We start from the raw sequence: 26,456 nt of genomic DNA, 5'->3' as shown, positions 1-26,456 counted from the left end.
AGGCAGCCAAGGACGATGCGCCGGCTGGCGAGCGGCTGCAATTGTCGATCAAGCAGTGCATCACCAACACCAAGGACCACGCTGCGAAGAGGAAGGAGAAATTGGAGGCACGGTGGTCGACGTTGATGACGAACATCACCGTCAAGCTTGATGTACTCCGGACCAACGTCGCCGCGAAGAAGAGGAACACTGACCTAGCGTTCTTGATGGGGGCGGACATGTTGACGATGGACGAGCAGGTCAAGGCGTGGTACTTGGCGGAGCGCGGCCTCATCTTGAACTAGATGCCTTCGACCACCGCGCCTACGGCCACGCCGACCCCAACGTCGACGTCCATCCCTGGGGGTGAAGCCACGCCGATGCCCAGCATAGAGGCCACGCCGACGCTGAACAGCCCGAGCACAGAAGCCACGGCGACGCCGAACAGCCCGAGCACGCCGACGCCGGCGCCGGCCAGTCCCACGCCCGAGGAGCCCGTCGTTTGATGCATTCCTTTGTCTATGCATCCTTCCTTTTGAGCACCGAACTATCGTTTATGTTTGATCGCCGAACTGTGGCATGGTGATCGCCGAACTTTGTGGCAGATTGTCGTTGATCGCCGAACATGTGGCGTTTCTTTGGCAGCGGGAAAAGACAAGTTTGAATTTATGTGCGTCTTGGGGCCAAAACCTGGGGGCGCGGCTGTGAACTGTATCGCCCCCAGTGCGAAAAACCCGCCGGCGCACTGACCAAAACGCTATCGCCGGGTGCGCTGGGGGTCGAACGGCTCGAGATGCTCTTATGTTGCCATATTATTTTTGCCACACTTGTCTAACTTGAATTGCTCAAATTGTTAGCAACACTTTGGCTTGTCTAGGGGCATTTTGCCATACTTTTTGTGTTTATGACATGTGGAGTTCACTGCTCATAAAAAAAATTCTTGTTTAAATGTGGTTAAAACCAAACATCTACCTAACATGATTAAATTTGTCTAAGCTGAGATGCGGCAAAGTGTGGCAATATGTGGCTAGAAATCAAACAGCAAGTCAAGGATGGTGGCCCGAGCTCTGGGCTTGGGCTGCCTTTGGGACGATAAGCTTCAGCAGTGCAGTGCACACAGCATCGATTTCAAAATTGTTTTTTAAATGTTGGTAGATTGACTACCAAATTCATTGATCAGTAGGGGATAAAAAACGAGCTACAGGGGTACCCAAGACAGGTGAACAGCAAGGGACTGAACACCCGCACGGCAGCATCGATTTCAAAATTGTGGAAGCTCGCTGCTCGCTGCGACGCGGCAGAGGCAGAGGCAGACACTGGGTGCTCACATTTATAGGACCGGGCAGTGCGAAAGGCGGGCAGGTGGTGCAAGGCCAAGCGATGGCATGGCACAGTATACCTGGCCAAACGGGCCGGCCCGGCACGGCACGGCCCGGCCCGGCGTAAACGTGCCTGGCACGGCACGGCCCGTCTCGGCACGAATAATAACCGGGCCGTGCCGTGCCGGCCCACGGGCGGGAGCTAGCAGCCCAGGCACGTCACGTAGTCTACATGGGCCGGCACGCGGCACGCTAAGGCACGCCGGCCCGTTGGAGGACGCTGGGCCGTCTGGCGCGACTTTTTTCTTTTTCTTCGCAATACCTCTGAAAACTGCAAAAAAAAGGCCAAAAAAATTAGAAAATTGCAAAATCTGGTAGACTATTATGTGAGATAAATCTAGAGTTTTATTAGCACATATACATCATTAAAACTCCCATCTAAAAGAATAAAAGAATACAAGACATACTCTATAATTACAAAAGGATAAAAAATACAAAGACTACACTATAACACTACTACTACTTAGATTCAAGCACTAATAAAATACGCATGCACTATGAAAATATTAAACATATTAGGGTATTCGGTATTTATATAGGACATATATATTTATATTTTTCAAAAAAACATAAACGGGCCGTGCCGTGCCGGCCCGCGTGCCTAGCCTCCAGGCCCAGGCACGGCCCATGACGTGCCGCGTGCCGGGCCTGGCCCGTTTAGCCCGGGCCGTGCCGTGCCTGGGTCATGCCGGGCCTGCGTGCTACCGGGCCGGCCCAGTTAGCACGGCCCGTTTGGCCAGCTATATGGCACAGGGGCGCGAGAGGCGGAGGAGGAGGCACGCAGTCGCAGCGAGCGCTTGGCTTGGCTTTTGCCCGTCGCGCGCACGCAGACGCAGACGCAGGACATGAGTGGCATGTCGCTAGCTGTTGGAGCTCTGCTGCCGCCTGGCCCATGACCATGGGCTCCGCCGCGCAGGCTGTTCCAGTCCAGTCCACACACGCACATACGTGTCTGTCTGTCCGGGGTGGCCCGACCCTCCGTCGTCGCTCGCTGCCATTGATGAGGACAGCCCGGTGGCAGGTAGCCAGCCGGCCGGCCGGTCGCATGCATCATGCATGCATGCATGCACGGCGTCGGGAGTTCAGACCTGGCCCCTGGCCCTGGGGCACCGGCACCAACTCCTCGGCTTGCTAGTGGCGCATGCACGCATGGTCCAGTGGCTCGGCCAGTCGGGATGACACGCCGCGAAGTCCGTCCGTGGAGACCGGAGGTGGGTGTGGATCGTGAACTGGATTTTTCCGGCTTTATTGTTATGCGTGTTGGTGCCGGTAGCCGCTGGCCCGGTCGCCGGAGTGGTTGTGCCGGTTTATTGGCGTCCATCGCGTCTGTCTGTACGACGCAGGAAATTCGCACTTGCTGCATGTGATGTGCCCAAAACGGGGCTTTCCTTTGATCCGGTGCGGACAAGACAACGGGAGCCAAATGCAAGGTCAACTGGAAGGTGGTTTGTAGATCAAAAAAATACGGTGGCCTGGGGGTGCTCAACACCGACAAATTCGCACGTGCTTTGCGGCTTCGATGGTTGTGGTATGAATGGAGCGAGCCCGGCAAATTATGGGTTGGCCTGGGAAACCCCTGCACCGTCGAGGATTTCAAGTTTTTCTATGCTTCTACGACTATCACGGTGGGAGATGGTGCCAAAACGCCTTTTTGGGACTCCCCATGGCTCCTTGGTCGCAAACCTAAGGATATTGCACCGCTCATATTTGAGGCCTCGAAAAGAAAGAGTTGGAAGGTCCGTGAGGCCCTCAAGGGGAATGCTTGGATACTCAAGATCAACCAAGTCGCGGTTGTAACCGCAGCCCACATTCGGAAATTTTTCACTCTTTGGATGCTCCTGAATGATGTCCACCTTCATGAGCAAACCGAAGATACCATCATCTGGAAGCACGCGAACGACGGGGTATACACGGCGACCACTGCGTACGAGGCTCAATTCCTAGGCTTGACTCTTTCCCCCTTGGACCGTATGGTTTGGAAGGCATGGGCACCTCCAAAGGTTAAATTCTTTGCGTGGTTGGCAATACAAGATAGGATTTGGACCGCCGATCGTTTACAGCGACGAGGTTGGCCAAATTGTGGCCTCTGCAAACTTTGCAATAGGGAGCAAGAAACGGGTGCCCACGTTTTCTTCAAGTGCCGCTTTACAATTCGGATATGGAAGTCTCTCATTGAGAGGCTTGGTCTCGCGCACATAGATACATCCGAGTGGCACACGGATGAATCCGTCTACGAATGGTGGGACAAGAGAACCGACAATCGCAACCCCAACCGGCAAGCTTTGGCCTCTCTCACCATGCTTGTCTCCTGGACCATTTGGAATGAAAGAAATGCACGGGTGTTTCGTCATAAGAGTGCGCCAACGACCATTCTTTTCACAGCCATTATCGATGAGGCCAAGCTTTGGGTGACCGCGGGTGCAAAGAAATTAGGAGATATTTTTATGGGCGAGTAATTGTCATGCCATATTTGTGGGTGTTGTAAAACTCTAAACTCTATTCTCTTCTTATTTAATTGATGAGGCAAATCTTATGCCTCCGTTTCGAAAAAAAAACGAGCTAGGACGAGAGATACATGCATGGTACCACTTGAGAGCTCTGCTCTTTGTTAACCATGCACGTGCTGGTTGGTGACCGTGTACCGCACCGTTTCTCTGCGTCTGAGCGTGAAAACATGCATGACAAGCATTCTGCAATGGCATGCCTCGTTCAGATATACTGGAGAAAATCTATCACAGTGTACGTACATGTCGCTAGTTTTTACTTGGGGTGGACGGTTTCAGAAATCTTGAGATGCTGGGGATCGGGAGACATGCCAAGCTGTTGGTTGGTTCCTGGTAGAGGGGCTTTGCGGTAATGCGCGCGCTGTAAACGTCTATAGCACCTACAGTGTCGACGATCGCGACTGTACCAGCCATGGGGGGCACCCATTTTCTGGTTCGTGGAACAGTGTAGCTCCGTACTTCCTCCGTTTTTTTAGTTCGCATATAAGATTTGGTCAAAGTCAAACTTTGTTAACTTTGAATAAGTTTATAAAAAAATATATTAAGATTCACAATATGAAATCAACATTGTTAGATGCATCATGAAATTAACTTTCATACCATATAGCTTTAGTATTGTAAATGTTGATATTTTTTCCTCTAAAGTTGGTCAAACTTTATAAAATTTGACTTTAACCAAATTTTATATGCGAACTAAAAAAACGAAAGGAGTATTAATGTTGTGGCCTTTGCTCTGCGTGGTGTAGGGCAGAGTCACCACGCGCAGCTAGTATCGGTACACAGCACGCAAAGGTTCCCACGTTAAGTGTAGATCGCGGGTGCGGATCGGAGAGCATCTTTCTCTTGTCTTTCCATTTCTCACATTTTTTTCCGACAAAATATTTTTTTTAAAGCAAAGGGTAGATTTTATTAGCTCGAAAAGGAGCATCAAAAGGATACAAACTCAAAAAACACACACCCGGCCTCTGTTTAGTTATGATGCACACAACCAATACAAAGCTATGTGTGCCGAGAAAAACACGACGACAAATAGCAAAGTCATATAAGACTAAAACTATGTGTGCCGAGGAAAAAAAACCCGAAAGTGATCCGAGTCACGATCGGCAAACTACAGTAAACACTATATCAACACCAATTATCTAATGAAATCACACATGCGACGAGGTTCTTCAACAGATGATTTTTTTCACATAACAGATGATTGCTCGATCTTTTTTTTAGTTCAACCTTTCTACACCTTAGGGTTTTAAGATGCGTGGCTCCATGTTGGGGCACCCATGGTGGAGGCATGGGGCTGGCGACGTTGGTGCGGGTGGTGGCCAGATTGCTTGGGCTGGATTTGACTTGCTCGTGCCGCGGCAAGGTGCGTGTCTCAACGGCTAGATGGTGGCCGATATCATGGGGGGATGACTAGTCGATGGTGCTCCAGGCGAAATTTCTGCTTGGCTTCCTCTGTGTCGATGATGTCGACGCCCTTTCACGTTGTTTCCTTCTTGTTGGCACCGTCGTGGAGTCCACCTTCCTTAAACCGGATCCTTGGACTCCCAATGAAAGCCTTGGATCCGCCTTGCTAGTTTGGATGGCGACCTTAAAGTCACCATCCTATTGAAGGGCCGTCTTCGAAGGCCTTCATTCCTCTGCTCATCCCCTTTAGGCTACGCACAAGCGACATCACAAATGGCATGAGGACGGTGGGCGATGGTGGTCGATGGTGCGGTGGCATGTGTGTCTATGTGGCAAAGACAATGGTAGCATCATTCAAAGGTTGCGATGTGCTGGTTCCATCATCGGTGGCATGTGACAGTTGACGTCATCTCTTTTGAGTGGAATAGATGTTGGTGTGGCTAAGGTTTTCGATCCAGCGGTCGCCTTGCTTCCATAGTCAGTTGTAATCGCTCAGCTCCTATTTATTTTTGTTTAAACTAACCTCCTGTTTTTCCGGGCTTATGCATACGAAATATGTTTGACGCACCAGTGCTTGTGGTGCATCCAGTGAACCGGACCCCCATAACACATTTTAGAATGTTCAGGAAGATCTAAAAAAATTAGCACAACATCAATCAAGGTTGTCATAAAGTTTTAAATCAAAACTCAAAACATAGCTTGGGATAAAAAAATGACAAATACGACACTGAATAAGTACATAACATAAGTTGGGCTTTAGATTTTACTCATTATCTCTATTAATAACAAATTTCACATTTATATATCTTTACTTATGTTTTCAATTTTTATTTGACTATTTTTTGACAACATTGATTCATATCGTGTTTGTGTCAGTATACCATTTTTTCAGATTTAAAATATTACTTTTAGATATATAACCAACATCGGGTGCGTACTGCACCATATGGGTGGGTGCACCAGATACATTTATTAGGCAAACTCGCAAGATTTATTAGATCGTCCCATCATTTATAGTGAAAGATCTTCGGGTTGGTCTAATCAGACATGACGGCCAACTCCCAATGAAAGTGTGAAGTGCGTACCTAGCAATATTGTGCCTTATGTAAGATGCACCGGATACATTCCTGCTATGCAAGATACCTGCTTGCATCCCTACCGTTGCACCAAATGCTCTTCACCTTCTTTTGGTGGACCAATTTTTTTAGGGGTTTGAATGGACCTTTTTTTTAGAAGATGGTTGGCCTGGACCTATTCTCTCTCTTTTTTCTTTTTAAGGAGTGGTTGGAGTGGACCTAATGCTCTACACCTCTGCCGCGCTAGCCCACAAGTCCACAAATATGAACACGAGGAGTAAACAAAACTCATTTCGGGCTAATAGGAGCCAACCCTTTTAAGTCAGTAGCAAATAATGGGCCAAAATGGAGGCACGAAAGCTTTGGGCCCGGTCCATCGTTCTCCGCGTAAGTGAACCGTCCATTCCAGGCCTAACACGAGCCAACCCTTTAAGTCAGTAGCAAATAATAGGCCAAAATGGAGGCACGAAAGCTTTGGGCCCGGTCTATCGTTCTCCGCGTAAGTGAGCCGTCCATTCCTCCACCCTACTGGTCTCCTCTGGAACCTTCCCCTTCCTTCCGCCCCAACCGAAACCCCCTACAAACCTCCTCGCAAGGGCCAAACACCCCCACCCCAAGCCACGAAAAACAGAGGAGAGAGAGAGGGAGAGAGAGAGAGAGAGCGCTCCGGAGATGTCGGCGGACGAGTTGCGGCTGGACCTGGAGGAGCTGCGGCGGCTGGAGGGCCTCGCCAAGCGTCCCCGCGTCGTCTCCCTCCTCTCCAACGAGATCCGCAGCGTCGACGCCAAGGTTTGCCTTTCCTCCCCCCACCATCCAAGCGCTCTCCGCTGATCGATTCATTCCGGCGCGCTGGGTGGACTCGGGTTTTCGTATTGAGCTGATGTCTCTCTGTTCGCTGGCAGTTGGCCTCGCGGGCTGCGCCTGTGCAGACGCAGGCGCCGCAGGCGGTGGCGGTCGCGGCGGCGGCCCCTGCCGGTCTGAGCTATGTCACGCTGGGGTCCTTCAGCTGGGACCAGGACAATGAGAAGATCAGGGTACGTTGCTGCGAGAAAGGGATATTTTTTTTTTTACGATTCTTGTTCGTTGGCAATACTAATGTGCTGATTAGTTGATCGACTTCACACCATCTGGGCTCAGTGTCCAATGCTGGTTTATAAAACAAGCTTACTGTCAAAACAAAATGTTTGGCTGCTGCCATCTTAATCAATTGTTGCACGATCGATTGACTGGTAAACTAATGAAACAGTAATGATTAAGGATGCAATATATCTTCATCAGGAGTTGTTGACTCGAGGGGGGGGGGGGGGGGTCCCAGAACAGGATTACACACCTATTTTCCCCCAAGAACACTTAGATAGTACTACCTCTTTAACTAAATATAAGACGTTTTTGCAGTTTGATTTTACCTCAAGCAAAATGTCATAAGCTGTTCTTTTGTTTGCAATTACTGTCAAGAACAAATACCAGTACCTCCGTAACTAAATATAAGACGTTTATTAAGCCATTTCTTGTATAGCCACTGAATAAATTTACCCTGTTCTAATGCCCCTTTCCTTCTTACCACCACGCTGGTTCTGGACAGTAATTTGCAAACAAAAGAACAGCTTATGACATTTTGCTTGATATTAAGCTAGAACCCAAATTTATTGTATCTCAGTAAATTTTCATAATAGGTTAGAATCAGCTCTGTTATTCGTAGGGCTGACTACTTGACAGGCGAAAAGTTTGCTTGGCATTATGCTAGAACCCAAGTTTATTGTCTTCTTTGTATTAGTGAATTGAATTCCCATGACATTTGGATTTGAGGATTTCCCATGATGGCATTTAGATAACAGGTTTACTTTGTGTTCTGCCTGTTCAGGTCTACGTATTCCTTGAGAATGTAGACCAAGAGAAGGTGGAGACTACTTTCAAGCCAATGTCAGTGGACATCAAGTTTCATGATGTTAAAGGCAAGAACTATAGGTGTGCCATCCCAAAACTAAACAAAGAAATAGTTCCCGAGAAATGCAAGATTGTGGTCAAGCCTACGAAGATCGTTATCACCTTGTGGAAAGCTTCTTCCGGCAATTGGTTGGACCTACACTACAAGGAAGACAAGGTAATTTTTGTGCCGAGCTATGCATTGATTTGGTCTCTCGACTTCCCTGAAAATAAATTAGGACTTAATTTTCCACAAACAAACAATATTTACAACAACCATAGTTCACATGGGTGCTGGATTCTCCTGGGTTAATAATTTTGGGATGAATAATTTGTGGTAGCGATAATCTCTCAAGTGATCACCAGAAAATATATTGCAAGCATTGAGTTATGAAGGAACCTGATGCAATGGTAATCCAAGATTTTTTTGTCTCTCCTGCGTATTATTACATTATATATTGCTGTTGTGAGTGTTAGCATCCCTGAAGAGAGGCCGGGTAGCAAAGACTTGTGAATTACAACAGCACTAGATTTTTCAAAAAGGGGCGCTTTATTACTTAAAAGTATTAAGCATTACACCCGGCCTCTGCATAACTAAGATGCACACAGCCAAATAAGGTTCACTCACACAATAAAAAAAATAAAAAGGCGAAATACAAAGAGACATGTAGAGCCCTTATAACGCCTAAAGCGTAGGGGGGCCAATCCTAAGATCAAGCTGCCACCCATGTTGGGTAAAAGTATCCCTCGCAGTAGCCTCCACTCGTGTACACACCTTCGTAAACAGGTCTCGATTCTCCATGCGTTGTAGAGAGGACCATAAACGAAGAGTCCCGGTCCCGGTACATCTGTAGATAACCTGCATCAGAGAAGTACTTTTATCATTAAATACCTTATCATTTCTACATAGCCAAAGCGGCCAAATAACGGCAAGCGCTCCCACCCTAAGTAGCGTTCTAAACTTGTGATCAATCCCATGTAACCAGTTGCCAAATACATTAGCAACACTACAAGGAGGATACAATCCAGAAGCTAATTGGATGACTGACCATATAGAACGAGCCAATTTGCACTGGAAGAATAAATGTTTTATTGTCTCACAAAAGACACATTGCGAACTACCATGCCAATTCCTTTTAATAAGGTTATCTTTAGTAAGAATAACTCCACGACAAAGATACCATGTGAAGATTTTATTCTTAAGAGGTATCTTCATCTTCCAGATCTTTTTGTTATTATCAACTGGCACATCAGACTAGATTAACGCTCTATACATGGACTCCACTGAGAATTTTCCATTCCCATGGAGATTCCATCGGAATACACCAGACCCATGTGACAAATGCACCGTAGACAACCGCTGGAGCAGGATGTTCCATGATTGGAGTCTGGGTCCAATTAAATCTCTTCTGTACGTCACATTTGGCGGAAATGATTCCAATACCGTGGCGATAGTATCACCCTTGTGGCGCACAATATTGTATAGAGCCGGATATTGTTCCCGGAGTGTGGCATTTCCTAGCCACTTGTCCTCCCAGAATCTAATTTCCAAGCCGTCCTTAATCGAGAAGGATCCATAGCAGAAGAAATACTTCTTCGTAGCCATTAGACCCGTCCAAAAGTGGGAATCCCTAGGCTTCCAGTATACTTGGGATACCGCCTTCAAACCCACATATTTCCTCCTCAGGAGGGTTTGCCATACACCATCTTCCGTTAGTAATTTGAACAACCATTTGCCGAGGAGGGCCCTATTCTTAACCTCAAGGTCATGAATGCCCAACCCTCCTTGGTCTTTGGGACGGCAAACCACACTCCATTTAGCCAGTCGATATTTCTTTCTCTTGCTATCTCCTTGCCAAAAGAATCTTGATCGAAAATAATCCAATCTATTAAAACTCCTTTCGGCAACTGGAAGAAGGAAATCATATATAGTACCATATTACTTAGTACTGAATTTATGAGAACCAATCTTCCACCCAGAGATAGCAGTTTTCCTTTCCAACTGCTAAGTCTTTTTTTGCATTCTCTCCTCGACGTGTTTCCATTCAGCATTTGTGAGTCTCCGATAATGTATCGGTATCCCCAAATATGTGATCGGAAACTGGCCCAACCCGCATCCAAACAGTTCAGCATACAGGTGGGCCTCCTCGTCGCCAAAGCAAAACTGGGAGAGAAATATATCTAGTGTAGCAGGATTCCAGAGAGTTCAGCATACATTGCTTGATCAAAAGATTACATGGCCAGACCTTTGGCCATCACTGTGCTCTACTGATTCATCAGAAGCACCAATCTGCTGGCATGCTTTTGCTGCCAGGAGAGCAATGATATGGTTATTTGATTCAAAATACAGCTATTGTGTTTCACTATGCCACTACTAATCCCTGGCCTTCCAGGTTATGAAGTACTCCCTCGGTTCCAAAATATAAGACATTTTTTGGCACATCATAGTGTCAAAAAATGTCTTATATTTTGATATGGATTGAATACCATTGTTTGTTTCATGCTGTTCCTGTGCATACCATTCCCCGTTTCCTCTCAGCTGTGATAATTGAATAAAAGGCACCGTATAGCTTTCCAATCCTGCTACATGCATCTATCACAGTGGCATAACTGCCAACATCTGGGTGCAGAAAGGAATCCGTTTAGAAGGCTTTCGAGTCGGAAGTAAGGCAAGTCACAGGCCTGCTTTCCTGATTTAATAAAACTGTCCGGAAAAGGAAACAGTTGTTGCCCCTAAATTAGTTAAAGCAAATAGTTTGGGGAAATAGGCCCAGCAAATAAGAAGCAAGCTGATCTGGAAACCGGGAAAAAGTGCTGCTGGGGAAGTTATAGAATTGAAGTGTTCCATATGTCTGTTTGGCAACTTTGCTAGCCAGTGTAAGTAAAATTACTCAAAGAGTTGTGAAAGCGGGATTTGCTCATCTCAGTGAAAATCGTAAAACATGCTTTTGATGTTACTGCTACTGCTCATAGATAGACTAACTAATTTTATTTGGTGACAGTTTAAGCCAAGCATGGACAAAGAGAAGGATCCAATGTCAGGAATCATGGATTTAATGAAGGTAAACACTCGGTTCTGCCTCATGACTCGAGCGATTTGTGCTGGCATTCGCGATCTGGCTTACATGAGCTATTTCTTTTTTTGACGTGCAGGGCATGTATGAGGAAGGTGATGAAGATATGAAGCGCACAATAGCCAAGGCGTGGTCTGACGCCAGATCTGGGAAGACGGCTGATCCAATGAGGGGACTGCCTTGAGCTGGTTGTAGTTTTGGTTCCGGAGAGCTGCTATATGTGCTGAGCTAGTCCGTACATTCAGTGTGGTTTACTAGAGTAGTGTCATGAGTAATCCGCATCGCATGTGTGAAATCGATACCTGTCTGATGATGATGGGAATGCTCGTTTCCTCGGGTGTTTGATTGACCAAATTTGCACATTTTCGCATTTGAACTGAAAAAGATGAAAGCATATGCTTATGCGATGAGAAGAGAACACTATTTGTGCGATTCACTCGTTCTTTGTTGTACTCTGTCGTTTGTGGCAGAACTTCTGTTGGCTAAAGATTATATTTGTGGCTTGATGCATTCGTAGAGGCCCTGTCGATTATCATCCATCCATTCTGGTACATCAAGCAAGAAATTATTCCTAAGACCACTTCGGTTCATAGGATCTCCAAAAAGCGGTATAGTCCCGCTAAAAAAACACAAAGCTTTGTAAGAGCCATGATTAGATTGCCCTTCTTTTTCAGAACGGAAACACTAACGCCCACATGTATGGGCGTTGCCCAACTCGCCCACACGCCTCGATCGTCGTCCAGCGCCTTTTACACGAATCTTGGCACGAAAAGGTTGATCTTGTGTGCCACGTAGGGCGTTGGAGAGTTTGCCCACACGCTAGCACCATGCTGTTTGCCAGCTGCGCTGTATGGGTGAACTAGTTTTTGCCCACACGACCAGCCACCTAGTTTTAGCGCGTGTCGGTGAACTACTTTTCGCCCACACAACACTCCTACGTTGTGGATGGCAACTGCAGTTAGACGAACGTGACAACTAGGTAAACACACATGACAACTGTGCTTTTTTGCTAGACGGCAACTGCAGTTGCCGTGCTGCATGGGCGAACTAGTTTCTGCCCACACAACCAGCCACCTAGTTTTAGCGCGTGTGGGTGAACTACTTTTCGCCCACACAACACTCCTACGTTGTGGATGGCAACTGCAGTTAGACGAACGTGGCAACTAGGTAAATACACATGACAACTATGATTTTTTGCTAGACGACAACTGCAGTTGCGCGTACGTGGCAACCAGATAAACACACATGGCAACTATGGTTGGACCATACATGGCAACTAGGTAAACACACATGGCAACTACTGTTTGACCATACGTGACAAGTAGTTAATCACACACGGCAACTACGGTTTGATTACACGCGGCAACTACCATAAATTAGACATGGTAACTATAGTTAACCAAAACAGATAGAGTTGTCATGCTTTTACAACTACACTTGCCATCCCGGATAACTACATCCGCCAACCAGGATGGCAACTACACGATGTATCTAACGTAGTTGCGTCAGGACGTGTGGGCATTTTTGCTTCGTGCCACACGCGCGGAATGGAGATGAGTAGTACTTGTTGGCGTGTGACACGAAGCAGCCGCGCCCACACGTGTGAACAATTCTAATATCCGCCCACACACAGCCTGTGTGGGCTGCCTCCTGCTCATACCACACACGGTGTGTGGATACATGTCAAATATACCACTCGTATGTCAGTTATCGACGTCCTTTCAGAAAAGAAGAAGAAAAAACAGTATTTTGAAACCTCAAAAGGTTCTGAAAAATATATGCATGTACATATCGATGTGTAGTATGTATATACATTTTCCCTAAATACATCTTTTCAGTTGAGGTGTACACAAAAAAAAGACACGTGGATTAAAATAGTTACTTCTTGTGTAGCCTAATGTATATAAAACACATCTATGTATATGCCCATGGGGAAATTGGATTTTTCTTTGAAATTTCAAATCTATTTTTTAACATTAAAAAAGACTCCAATTTACGCTCTCTTGTTTGTTTACACTACATGAACTAGTAAGTTGCATGTTTCTAGATTGCCTATTTTTTTGCATTAGGAAAACATCATGAAATATATATAAAAAATCATTCTCGACATTTTCTTTCCTTCCATGTTAATTATATTTGACAAGGCCCAACTCTCTAGGACATGGACTATCTTATCTCTTTTTTTTATTGGAGAATCAGATTCTTTGTACGGAAATAAAATGCTTCTAGAACACTATGAGACAATAGAGTGGTGGTTCATGTGGCGAAGTCTAATGAGATGAAAACTCTCTAACGGATCATCTCTCAACCACTGGATGGAGCATATCAAAGTTGTTGTGGTACTACATAGTGGTATAGGTAGACAAGTCAGGAATCTCTGTGAAAAATTAAATGGTTCAATCACTATAACAGAAACAAAGCAAAAAAAAATATCATTAAATGGTCTAAGTGAACATTATTCTCCTTGTAAATTGCATGCAGAAGCAGTGTGTAGATTTATCGATTTTACTCAAGTATTTAATCCTACAAATTAGACAAGACTTACAGAAAACATTCTTAAGAGATAGTATCCTCCAAAATTTCCATGAGAACCCTTTGAAGCGAAGAAACCCTAATATGTGTGAAGCGCAAAGAACTGGACTGTAATGTTCCATTCAACATGACTAACATTTATTTATTTCATCATAAATCCTACTCAATGAATTATTTGTTAATTATTTTGGAGTATGATCATTACAGGGTAATATTCCAGTCTAGTCAAGCAGAGCTGACGCAGAAAAATCAGATGCCCAATGATTGCATCGCAACTTAAATCTGTCTAATGTATTTAGCAACAATTTTTGCATCCTGCTTGACGACTGTCAAGTGATAAATATAATGTGCGACAAGGCCATTTTGATTGGTGTGGCCTTGTAGGGCAAGATAGCTTTGTACCAGTACACGTTCAAATTAACCACCACCGTGCATCACTTGGCAAACCTGCAGACCACAACAAAGCTAAATATTCTACATTCTTCAAGGAGGGAAATTTTAGTTTCTTTTTAATTGACTAGTACATGCTTGGCGAGGCATATTCTCGCGCACAACTGACCTGAGAAGCTGATTGTGGTTTGCTCTTAAGAAAGAATATGGCTCCCATAGTCCTGGTTAAATTTTTCATAACGATGTGCTTGGAGATGGGCTGACGGCCTTGTGTTGCTCAAAGCAAGTTCGACGTCTTCAGGTTTGAGAGGGCCAACCTCAGGCAGCTCTACACCACGAAGGGTAATAATATGTTTGATCAGATCGGCAAGAACAAGTCTAAAAACTTAGGCACTATTGTATTTTACAGGAAAGTACAAAGAGTTTTAGGAAATCAAGAAATCAAAACTAACCTTCCTCTGGCACCAGCTCATCACTGGCCTCAAGAACTGACATGAGACGTCTCAGTGGTTGCATGGCAGCTTCTTTGCACACGAGACGGATGTCTGAACCTGAGTACCCTTCAGTCTTTTCGACCAGGATATCATATGGGACCTCTAGATTTGAGGTCATTGCTGGCAAAAGTTCCTTAAACATGGCTTGCCTTGCTTCAGCTTCAGGAAGTGGTACAAGAATCTGATGAACGATGCCAAAAAAAATTGTGCAGTTAATTTATCAAATATATGGCATGGATTGTTTCCTACGTATCACACCTTCTTTCTTTTTACAATAAAGGCCTCACCCACACAAGCATGTCTTCCTACTTTGATCTGTCCATGATATGCAGTTGCAAATCAATGTTCTGTTGTAATGGGTTTGGGTATAGATAAACTATAAATAAGAAAAATGTTGATTTTAGTCTTACCGCCCAGTAAAGAAACAATATTATATGTTAGCATGCCCTCTTCTAATATTTACTACTAATCGAATACTCTGGATACATCTCAAGCATCCATTTTCATAACAGTAAGATATGCTCTTCTTGAGACTGATTGGAATTCAAATAAAAGCTTCTTCAGGTCTGACATATAAGCCCCACAAAAGAATATTCAACCAAGGCATGACTGAAATGAAAGGGTAGCTGTTTGGAAAAACAATTTGGAATAAAAACACAGTAGTAGCCATACCCGCTTCTCAAGCCGACGGAGCATAGCTGCATCTAATTCCCAGGGTAGATTTGTTGCTGCAAGCACAAATACTAAGTCGTTCGTCTTTGTTAAGCCATCCATCTGCAGTAAAAATTGGTGTATATATGACTAAACTGAAATCAGAAGCTTAGCACGCTTCAAGCTAGGCTTAGGAGATCATGTAGTAGGAAACCATGCATTAGAATACTAGCTTTATATTTGTGAACAAGTAGACACCTGAATAAGTAGCTCAGTCTTCAAGCGTCGACTAGCTTCATGCTCACTACGAGCTTCACCACGCTGACTAATAATAGCATCAATCTCATCAAGAAATATTGTTGATGGTGCATGATGTCTTGCAAGCTCAAAAAGAACTTTGACTAGCTTCTCAGAATCTCCTGCACTTGTACAAAAGAACATTCCATTAGTTATTCTTTCATCAAACAAACCTTAACTATGTTGCACATAACAATATAAATATGATATGATAAATGACCACCTGAACAAATTACCTAATTGTGCAAAGCATGCCTAAATTACCAGTTGTTATGCGATTAAAGTAATTTAATCAAATAACTGTATGCAGGACAGAGAGAAGTTAACAACACACACCACGCCATTTGCTGACAATTGATGAAGCCGAAATGTTGAAGAATGTAGTATTGCACTCAGTAGCAACTGCTTTTGCCAGCATTGTCTGAAAATAGAAAAGAGCTACTGCTTAAATACTTAAATAGGCAACACAAGGGAATTCTTAATAGCCAAAAAATGGTTGAAAAGAAAAGGGAAAACTATATAACTCTAAAATGTATACAAAAGACCCCTCCCCCAAAGAAAAAAAAACCCACACGTATCTATAATGCGAAATGGCACTCGGAATCACTTTTTTTCGAAAAGGAGGATGACCCCCGGCCTCAGGACGATGCATGAAGCTATTTTATTAATTATTCACCAAGACCTTACAAAGTAATACATCAATAAGTCTGAAGCCACCATCTCAGCAACATCTGTCGCTACTCCTATCAACTTGATGAAGGGGTGCAGATTGTCTGAGCCGCATACCCAGACATCACACCAAAGCCCAACATCTAAAGCCGGAGGCCCCAACCAAGCTGCATTGCGAGTTTGGGGCACACACCGGTCAGGCGCACTCTCGGTGGTCACTGAATGCGCACGTTGCAGAGGCCACCGCAACCGTCTTCCACCGATCCATCTTCAGAGCAGGTACTGACACATCGACCTTGCCAGCCATGCCGTCGACGCCACCACAGCGCTAGACAACGCCACCTCCGTACGTGCGTCCATCATCACACATCCGTCGCCGAGACCCTGCTGCGACATGCCGTCGAGACTCCACATCGTCGAAACCGTCCACGGGTCCCTCGAGCCAATGCACACCTCCAAGAATGACGCCCCCAAGGGGTGAGCGACACAAGAGCTCCACCGTCATCCGATCTACTAGTCTAGGGTTTCCCCTGGAGGTAGCTGCTAGAGGTCTGGAGCTTCTTCACGGCGATGCCTTCAAGAAGAGGGCGATGAAGAAGGACGCCGCCATTGCTGGCCTTGGCAACTAGCCAAGAGCAGGGTTTTCACCCGGATTTGCTCGACGAACCTCCATCCACCATCGTGTGCACCGGATCGCCACCTTCAGAGATCTCGACTACGGCCACCATTAGACACACGCTGACCCGAACCGAATCAACGGAGTTTGCGGCCATGGTGCCCGCGGCGGTCGGCACCACCAAAACGAGCACCATGGGGGGATGAATCACCGTCTGAAGAGGCCTAGCAGGAGCGCAAAGATCCCCACGACCGCACCGCGCTTGAAGACTGACCCACGCCGTAGGAGGCGCTGATCTGCCTTGCACCGATCCGCGCCGATCAGCCTGGTGCCGATCCGCGTTACCTGAGCCGCGCTGATCCGCCTCCATGTTCCACGCCGCCGGTGCAGCGCCAACTTGCCGAAGAGCGTCGCCGGAGCCGACCCGACCATGCGAGGGCCCGACGCCACCGACCACCGTGAGGGCTTTGCCCATGCGTTCCGGCCGGCGATGGGAAGAGAAGGGTCGGAGGGGGGGGGGGGCAAGAGTGGGGCGGCGGCGGAGCCACCCATGTCGCCCGCGCGGTGGTCGAGCAGGGGCCGATCCACTTTTTTCGGCCCGTACGTGCAAGCTCTAAAATTGGGAGGAGAATTTCACTTCCTGGCCTCTGCACCAACTAGGGATGCACACAACCTTTTAAGCATGAGTACCAGGATTTTTAATCTTGATTATGCACCAAGCCTAGTCCTCAATGATAAATGCGTGAGTACCAGGAAAGCCTGGTCATCAAGAATAAAAGGAACCTAAATTCGCCTTCGCGAGGATTTGAACCCAGGTGTTGGGTTTGTACATCCACTCCCCCAACAAGTTGAGCTAGGCACTCGGAAGCACTTGCTGCCTTTTATAAAAAATCATTCTTCCAATATTCTCACATGTAGATGCTTCTTGATTATGTTCAGATATCAAGTTTCGTGAAAATCATGATATTATTATTGTGAACTGGAAAATAAACAAACCCCAAAAAATTCACAACCTAAAAATGTTTTTAGCCCTTTTTTTTATGCAGACTACAAATCAACAAAAAAAATACAAAATACTTGACGTTACATGATTCCATCTCAGATTTTTTTTTGGATTTTCTAAACTGATCCTCTGAAAAATAAATTAAGTGACCATGTGAGCTTGGGTGCAGTAAACCTACAAGTATCCCTTACATATTAATTTTTGTACACATGACTATTGCTAAACTTAGAATGAACTATGATCAGAATGTTATCTCTACTATCATATCTCTTGCTACAAAATACAGTGAAGTAGTGATTTATAAAGTCCCAGGGTGTAGACATAAGAATACGTGGGAAATAAAAGGTATGTAAAGGAAAATATGGACATATATTTTTTGTGTAATAAGTGCACTAAGATGTAGACGTAACATCTGGAACAAGTTTACAACCTTCCCTGTTCCAGGAGGACCAAAAAGTAAGATGCCTTTCCACGGTGATAGTAGACCAGTGAAGTATCTGAATATTGTAAAAAATACGATTAGGAATAATTGACAGATCAATCATATGCAGTACGCCTTTAAAAGGTTTAGTATCGAGGTAGACAACTGGAGCGGGACCATTCCGAAAACTTCCAAACCCACACCTCAGAGCCCCCAGACCATTCCGAAAAAAGATCAGTGACTATTTTGCATAAAATGAGTAAACTAATACGACTACCATTTTCCAATCTGTTCCAATTATGTGTTAGACAAAAGTGATGGGTACAATTTGATAGAAGTAATTTATTTTTTCTAAAATACATTAAGAGTTCAACTATAATATGCTCTTCTCAAGTGTGCTTAGCAAAGCCGTTATTTTGCCATTCTTCATTAATTCATTTAAATACATAGGATAATTCATTGCGGTTGGTTGCTCTGCTCCCTATAAGCTAGAGAATCAAAAGAAAGGTGAACAAGAATATAAAAATTTATATGATATTAGGCATCAATTTTTTCTGCTACAAAAAGACCTTCACTGCCTTCCTTCTCTGAATTTCTTACTTATTTATAAAAGAGAAAACCATCACACAAAGAAGCTGAGAATCTGAAATACCACTAGGGAAGGGCACAATGATGGTACAGTTGAACACACTATGAGGTAATGTCCAAAGATTAACTTTAACCTTATGAATCATAAAGTACCAATCTTACTTTGGGTACTTTATGGGCATGACGACTGCTTCTTTTAGGAGACGTTTTGCAGTCTCTAGTCCCTTGATGCTTTCCCATTGCACATCAGGGCTCCCACGGATAATATCCCTGAAAGGAGGAGAATAAGTCGATAGCTAGACAATGTCATCCCTAATTCTATGTGAAGCTTAGATTACTCCTTACCGCAACAATGTCTCTGCTAAGTTACGCATTTCAGCTGACTCAAATTGAGGTAGGAGAGGCTTCTGGCTGCAAAAGTAACCTCCATAATTGTAATGTTCAAGAAGAGTAGATATTCTGAATAACTAAGATTTGAACATGCAAAATCATTTTTCAGGGAGAGCAAATGTTGTAATTGAAGTGAAACATAGTGGCAACTTAAGACTTTCCATATGTTAGTTTGCTGTGCTATGTAAGAATTTTTGGTGATGACGCCTTTTCTTTCTCTCCGTGACAATTACCATACGGAAGATAGCACAAAGATATGAAAAGAACTGGACCTGTGTTGGTCTTTTCTATACAGGAAATGAGAAACTGTTAATAATTCAAGTTATGCTCCAGCTAAAACCCGAATATCATGCCCAAAATTGTCCCCTTAAAGACATCCCCGGTAGCACCAATCCTAGATGGTTTCAAAATTCTCTTGCAAGACACATTCCAAAGTACTTTCACAACTCTATAAGCAAGATGTCCAGCGCAACATGGACAGTTAGTAAGGTTTGGCACCGGAAAATCTTAATCTCCAGTTGAACTAGGGATGCACCTGATGCAGCCGAGCCCCTTCAGAGGAACTGCATTGTGCACTCATGCATTCAACAAACCAGTCGAAATAACATGAATCAGAGTCCCACATTAATGGCCATATATACTTCCAAGCCAACTAGACCTCTCTACCCATTCCACAACAAACGCATTCCAAGAAATCAATAGCTTTCACTGAGTCAAACCCCCTTCATTTCGCACCAAAATTAATGCCCAAACCTACAGTTCAAGGTCTAATAAGCAAACCCCCCACCGCCGAGCACCTAAACAGTGGATCTTAGTCAAGACAAAAACGAAGAAATATCTCACATCACATCAGCATTCCCATCGCGAATCGCCGCCGCGCGCATCTCCGGCTGCCTGGCCTGTAACAGCAAAAACGGGATCGGGGTCAAGCGAACAGGACCAGACAAGAACACCCGCATGCACGTAATCGATCGCCAAGGAAGCCAGCACACAAACACACAGTGACACAGGGCACGGACCTGCTGCTCGTACTGCTCGTAGATGGCCAAATCGGTGGTCCTCTTCTTGACGCTCCCGTTGGGCGCCGCCCCGTTGGCGTGCCCGTTCTGCTCCGGCCCCTGCTTCTTGCCCCCGAAGAACGCCATCAAATCCTGAAAACAAGGCGGAGAGAACGAGCTGATGATAGGGAGAGCCAAGGCGCGGGATCACGAGATGCGAAGGAAGATCAAGCGAGCGGGGCCAGAGAAGCGTGTCTCAGTGACGCGCACCATTGCTTGGATCTGCCGTCTTCGTGTAAGGGCGCCGGAGGGGAGAGTGAGAGCGAGCGAGCCGACTAGTGTGCTGTTCGTGAGCTCGCTCGGACTCCCCGGAGAATCGGGAGGGGGGCGGGACAGGGACTAGTACCAGCGGTTGGTTGCCGGAGATCGGCGGGTGGGTCCCGCCTCGATTTGTCAAGATGCCACCCATGCCAGGGGAGGATCTGGATCCACGCGATACTATTTCCCATCGGCCTTCGGCACATGCGCTCGCCACATGTGCGCATGGGTTCCTCTCGTGGACTCACCAACCACACCAACAGGAATCTCTCCTGTAACTGAGTTTTTTCTTCTTCAGAAAAGACAAGATCTGTTATAAAGAAGTTCATCAGAAATACTAAGCACCCTAAATATAATAAAAATTACATCAAGATTCTAAGCCATTGAACAACCGCTACCGTCGTCAGAACGAGTAGCTTCCCTACCTTTGCCGGCATATCTTGTCGAGAACGGGTGAGAAGTCTTCGTGCACATATCCAAAGAGCCAACTCCTTGGAGACGATGTTTTTTTATAACCCTTGGAGCCGATGTTGAACCCTTGAAAATATCTGAAGTGTCTGAGATCTCACCGTCACACACATATGGCAAGAAAGTCTAACCTTGCCTCCCCAAGGAGACAAGAAAAATTTATGTCAAAGCTACTTCGACTCCGTCTTGGCGGACGAAGTCAATTAGAGCCCGAAATACCAGCTCGAAGGCGAGGTGCCGCCATCCGCCCAAGCGCCACCCCTACGAGGGCTAAAAGTCCCTAACCTAAATTACTAGCTGGGGCCCAGGCATCGGGGTCCCATGCCCCTTCATTGACCGCGAAGCGATAGGCAAAGGGCGAGGAAATCCACGACTCGTCGACAGAGTCTCAAGGGGACGGATTCTTCGTCCTAGCCGCCACTTTCATGAGAGAAGAAGGGAAAGAGAAGATTGGGTTTTGATTCAGATATTTAAAACAGTTCTCTCTTTAATATTAAAATAGAAGTCTTCTCAAACCACAAAACTAACTCCTTTTGAGCCAACGTAAGGGATCTTTGGTGCACCTTCTTCGACATACCTTAAAACAACCCCCCCCCCCCTCAATTCTATTTATCTTTTTTTCTCCCTCTTGTGCATACTCAAACAATTTGAACTCATATTCGGCATGAAAGCAATTCAAACTTGTATGATCCCACCACATAGAGTTCAACAACATTTTTAATCCATATTTAAAAAAATCACACTCAAATTTAAATTTAAACATAACATGCAAAGCAAAGTGATGATCATAAACATAGAACAGAAGTTTATCCAAAATTATCACACATGGAGCATCAAATGCGACCATTGTTGCCCTTAAACCTACCCACCTTTGATGCCAAGACATTTCCATGAGTGCCTCCGTGTGTGATCTTTGTTGTCTAATAAGGCCACTATTGTCCATAAACATAATCTTTTTACCCTTGATCCATTTTATGGGCCATCACCTCATCTCTAGTGATCATCAACTTCTCCAGCTCAATGGCAACCATGTGTTCTCCAGTGCCTTGAGCTCTATCCATCTCGCGGCCTTTTCTTCATTGGGATTGGAGTAGGAACCTAAAAAATATTCTCATTGGCCACCTTAAATGGCTTTGAGATTTGGATATAATCAATCCCGATGGCATCATTCATCATGTCTGTAGTCACAACACCATGAAAAGTATTATTCGGCTTTCTATTGATGCAATGTGTGTTGGAAAAAGAATATTAATCAGTGCGCTCGAAAGAGACAAATCATGGTTCATAGTATTCAATTTAAGGCACAACAAAAAACCATTTGCATGTATCATTTCTTTGGCATGATCTTGTCACCGTAAAATGAAAGTTTCAACAAGCAACGATGGAAGGAGTGCTTGCGAGCCTTTATAAGGCGATACTTGTGGGTGTTAGTGAGTTACTCTAGCAACATGTTGTCTTCTACATGCCTTTCAATCCCTTTTCATTGCAAAGTTCTTCTTGGCAAGCAAGTGTAAGCTAAATGAAGTAGAATAATTGTGAGTTGATTACTTTGTCTAAACTAATGAAAACTTTATGTTAATTATCTTGAGCTAACCCGCTTGCATAATAACCATTGTCATCGCTACAACTATGCTAAGTTTTCAGATGAAGAAAGTGTTGGGATATCTAGGTGTACCCATCGTAAGTGAACCAAAACCTTCATCTTATTTCGATTGTTTAAACCGAGTTCCTTACGGTTTTGTTCTTACTCGAGGACAGTCAAGGTTTAAGCTTGGGGAGGTTGATGAGTGTACTTATCCTTCCACTATTTAAACCGGATAATCGTGGATATTCCGAGAAAACCACTCTAATCTTATCACTAATGACTAATAAACGTAAATTACAAATATATTTGCTCAATTTGTTTTTACAGGAAATGGACCATTAAACGAAAGGAAATGAAGCTATACACGGGAATATGAAGTGTGGAGATCAAGCCAAAAAAATGGGAGGCGCCACAAAAGCAACAGAGGAGAAGACAATATCTGGTATGGGCACGAGCGCTTGTACCACCCTCCACTAGCTCTGTGACATCAGCCATGACACACTTTATAAAAGGCTCGTGGCCCCATTCGCAATAGAACAATCCCGTGGAGAGCAGAAGAGTCGCTAGGATCACTATCACCACCAACCACCATTTCTTGGAGAAACCCTAGCCATCGCCATCTCCATCTCTATAGCCATTCTCCCCACAATCTGCCTTCTTGTAGTTGATCCATCACATAACACGACATTTTAAGACTATACAATCATTCATATATCAATGTCGTCTACAATGGTTTCCATCTGTCATCTGATTGTGATGTTTGAGTAATTCCCTCCGGCAATGGGCCGAGGCATAGCCTTGCAGCCCTATGTATTTGTGCACATGATCATTGGCATTGACTTTACTTAATTGAATGTCATTTGTATGTGTTATTTGCAACACATTTGTCTCTTATCTCTTTCTCGTTCTAAGGCTCCGCATGTACCCAGAATCTCATAGATCTATCAAGGATGAGGTAAAGTACAGGGACACATGGAAGGCTATACCAAAAGTATGTGACAATGAGGATTAGTATGGTAGCCCAAAGCAACTCGACTATGAGGTGCAGTCGTTGAACACCCAATGCATTGGTCTGTAGAAATCCTTAATAAGGGCATCTCCAACAGCAACCCGCAAATTTCCTCCCGCATACGTCCACAGACATGGATGCAGGAGGCCGCTATCCAACCGCAGTTGCATACATTTCAAACTCTTTTTCAACAAACCGGATGAAATTCGTACAAACAATGTCAGATTTCATATAAGCATGACGGATTTCAAACAAACCGAATGAAAATGGTTACATTTTGGATATATTTTCAAGTAAAAAGGTAAAACTATGTGCACGTACGGTTGCGCGGAGCTCCACTCCCACGACAGGGATACACTAATCTACGGCCAGCTGTGGCAGATCCCTTTGTTTTCCCCATGTTTGGCAGCTCGCTAACCAGACTGTCGGGAGTCCCGGAGACATATCCCCCCCCCCCCGTATCTTCCCTATGTCCGGCTATTGGGAAACGTAGTAGAAAATAAAAAAAATCACACCTATGATCACCAAGATCAATATGAAGATGTATAACAGGTTGTGATCAACGATCGTTACCAACTCCAGAGTGCAGCGGGAGAAGAAGAGTCGGTGTAGATCATGCTCAAAGTCCCTTGAACATTGATGATGATCCCGTAAACCGCCCTCGAACCAAAGACCGAAAGCACGTCCTCTCTACTTGGTGTGTTAGGGAATGTAGTAATAATTCAAAAAAAATCCTAGGTGTCACCAAGATCAATCTAGGAGATGCTAGCAACGAGAGAGAAGGAGTGCATCTTCATACCCTTGAAGATCGCTAAGCGGAAGCGTTACAAGAACGCGGTTGATGGAGTCGTACTCGCGGCAATTCAAATCGTGGAAGATCTGATCCAAGCGCCGATCGGATGGCGCCTCCGTGTTCAACACATGTACAACCCAGGGACGTCTCCTCCTTCTTGATCCAGCAAGGGGGAAGGAGAAGTTGAGGGAGAACTCCGGCAGCACGAGGCGTGGTGGTGGAGCTCATGGTTCTCCCGCAAAGCTTCACTAAACTTAACGTAGGAGGAGGAGGTGTAGGAGGGGGAAGGGCTGCGCCAGGGGCTGAGGTACGGCTGCCCTCCCACCCCCCTCTATTTATAGGGTGAAGGGGAGAGGGGGCCGGCCCCCCTAGATGCATCTAGAAGGGGGGGCGGCGGCCAAGGAGGGGTGCTTGCCCCCCAACTTGGTGTGTGTGGGGGGGGGGCGCTCCCACCCCCTAGGGTTTCCAACCTTAGGCACCTTGGGCCCTTGGGGGGCGCATTCCCACCCATATTCAGCCCACTTGGTCTTCCGGGGTAGGTGGTCCCACCTGGTGGACCCCCGGACACCTTTCGGTGGTCCCAGTACAATACCGATAACCCCCGAAACCTTTCCAGCGACTGAAACTAGACTTACTATATATAAATCTTCACCTCTGGACCATTCCAGAACTCCTCGTGATGTCTGGGATCCCATCCGGGGCTCTGAAAAACTTTCGGTAACCACATACAATTTCCCATTACAACTCTAGCGTCACCGAACCTTAAGTGTGTAGACCCTACGGGTTCAGGAACCATGCAAACATGACCGAGACATCTCTCCAACCAATAACCAATAGCGGGACCTGGATACCCATATTGGATCCCACATGTTACACGATGATCTCATCGGATGAACCACAATGTCGGGGATCTAATCAATCCTATATACAATTCCCTTTGTCCATCGGTATGTTACTTGCCCAAGATTTGATCGTCGGTATCCCCGTACCTCGTTCAATCTCGTTACCGGCAAGTCTCTTTACTCATTCTGTAACGCATGATCCCGTGGCTAACTCCTAAGTAACATTGAGCTCATTATGGTGACGCATTACCGAGTGGGCCTAGAGATACCTCTCCGTCATACGGAGTGACATATCCCAGTCTCGATTCGTGCCAACCCAACAAACACTTTCGGAGATACATGTAGTGCACCTTTATGGTCATCCAGTTACGTTGTGACGTTTGATACACCCAAAGCATTCCTACGACATCCGGGAGTTGCACAATCTCATGTTCTAAGAAAAGATACTTGACATTAGAAAAGCTCTAGCAAACAAACTACACGATCTTGTGCTATGCTTAGGATTGGGTGTTGTCCATCACATCATTCTCCTAATGATGTGATCTTGTTATCAATGACATCCAATGTCCATGGTCAGGAAACCATAACCATCTATTGATCAACGAGCCAGTCAACAAAAGTCTCACTAGGAACATGTTGTGGTCTATGTATTCACGCAGGTATTACGGTTTCTGGTTAATATAATTATAGCATGGACAATAGACAATTATCATGAACAAGGAAATATAATAATAACCATTTTATTATTGCCTCTAGGGCATATTTCCAACAATCTCCCACTTGCACTAGAGTCAATAATCTAGTTACATTGTGATGAATCAAACACCCATATTGTTCTAGTGCTGATCATGTTTTGCTCGTGGAAGAGGTTTAGTCAACGGATCTGCGACATTCAGATCCGTATGTACTTTACAAATATCTATGTCTCCATCTTGAATATATTCACGAATGGAGTTGAAGCGGCGCTTGATGTGCTTGGTCCTCTTGTGAAACTGGGCTCCTTGGCAATGGCAATAGCTCCAGTGTTATCACAGAAGAGAGTCATCGAGTGTC

General features: G+C 45.2%; 2 protein-coding genes across 3 annotated transcripts; one reads left to right on the top strand and one right to left on the bottom strand.

Moving 5' to 3' along the window:
• Nucleotides 1–6,868: 6,868 nt before the first annotated feature.
• Nucleotides 6,869–11,775, top strand: LOC123070827 (calcyclin-binding protein). Its single transcript, XM_044494187.1, has 5 exons — nucleotides 6,869–7,131; nucleotides 7,245–7,376; nucleotides 8,204–8,443; nucleotides 11,268–11,327; nucleotides 11,419–11,775. The coding sequence occupies exons 1-5, from the start codon at nucleotides 7,015–7,017 to the stop codon at nucleotides 11,521–11,523; spliced, it is 654 nt and encodes a 217-aa protein (XP_044350122.1). The 5' UTR covers nucleotides 6,869–7,014; the 3' UTR covers nucleotides 11,524–11,775.
• A 2,200-nt stretch (nucleotides 11,776–13,975) lies between these two features.
• On the bottom strand, nucleotides 13,976–20,871 carry LOC123070826 (katanin p60 ATPase-containing subunit A-like 2). Of its 2 annotated transcripts, XM_044494185.1 has the most exons (12): nucleotides 20,659–20,871; nucleotides 20,410–20,541; nucleotides 20,234–20,289; nucleotides 19,346–19,411; nucleotides 19,163–19,270; nucleotides 18,422–18,488; nucleotides 16,040–16,124; nucleotides 15,665–15,825; nucleotides 15,428–15,529; nucleotides 14,714–14,936; nucleotides 14,431–14,589; nucleotides 13,976–14,318 (listed from the first exon to the last, which is right to left on the bottom strand). In XM_044494185.1, exons 1-11 carry the CDS (start codon nucleotides 20,659–20,661, stop codon nucleotides 14,456–14,458), a joined length of 1,137 nt encoding a protein of 378 aa, XP_044350120.1. In that variant the 5' UTR covers nucleotides 20,662–20,871; the 3' UTR covers nucleotides 13,976–14,318; nucleotides 14,431–14,455. The 2 variants fall into 2 exon arrangements, with proteins under 2 accessions (XP_044350120.1, XP_044350121.1); XM_044494186.1 differs by lacking the exons at nucleotides 18,422–18,488; nucleotides 19,163–19,270; nucleotides 19,346–19,411; ... (1 more) ...; nucleotides 20,410–20,541; nucleotides 20,659–20,871 and adding an exon at nucleotides 17,334–17,555.
• Nucleotides 20,872–26,456: the final 5,585 nt, after the last annotated feature.

The sequence above is a fragment of the Triticum aestivum genome, chromosome 3B, assembly GCF_018294505.1.
Source record: "Triticum aestivum cultivar Chinese Spring chromosome 3B, IWGSC CS RefSeq v2.1, whole genome shotgun sequence".
Taxonomy (NCBI): Eukaryota; Viridiplantae; Streptophyta; class Magnoliopsida; order Poales; family Poaceae; genus Triticum; species Triticum aestivum.
This window is presented reverse-complemented; position numbering and strand designations above follow the sequence as displayed.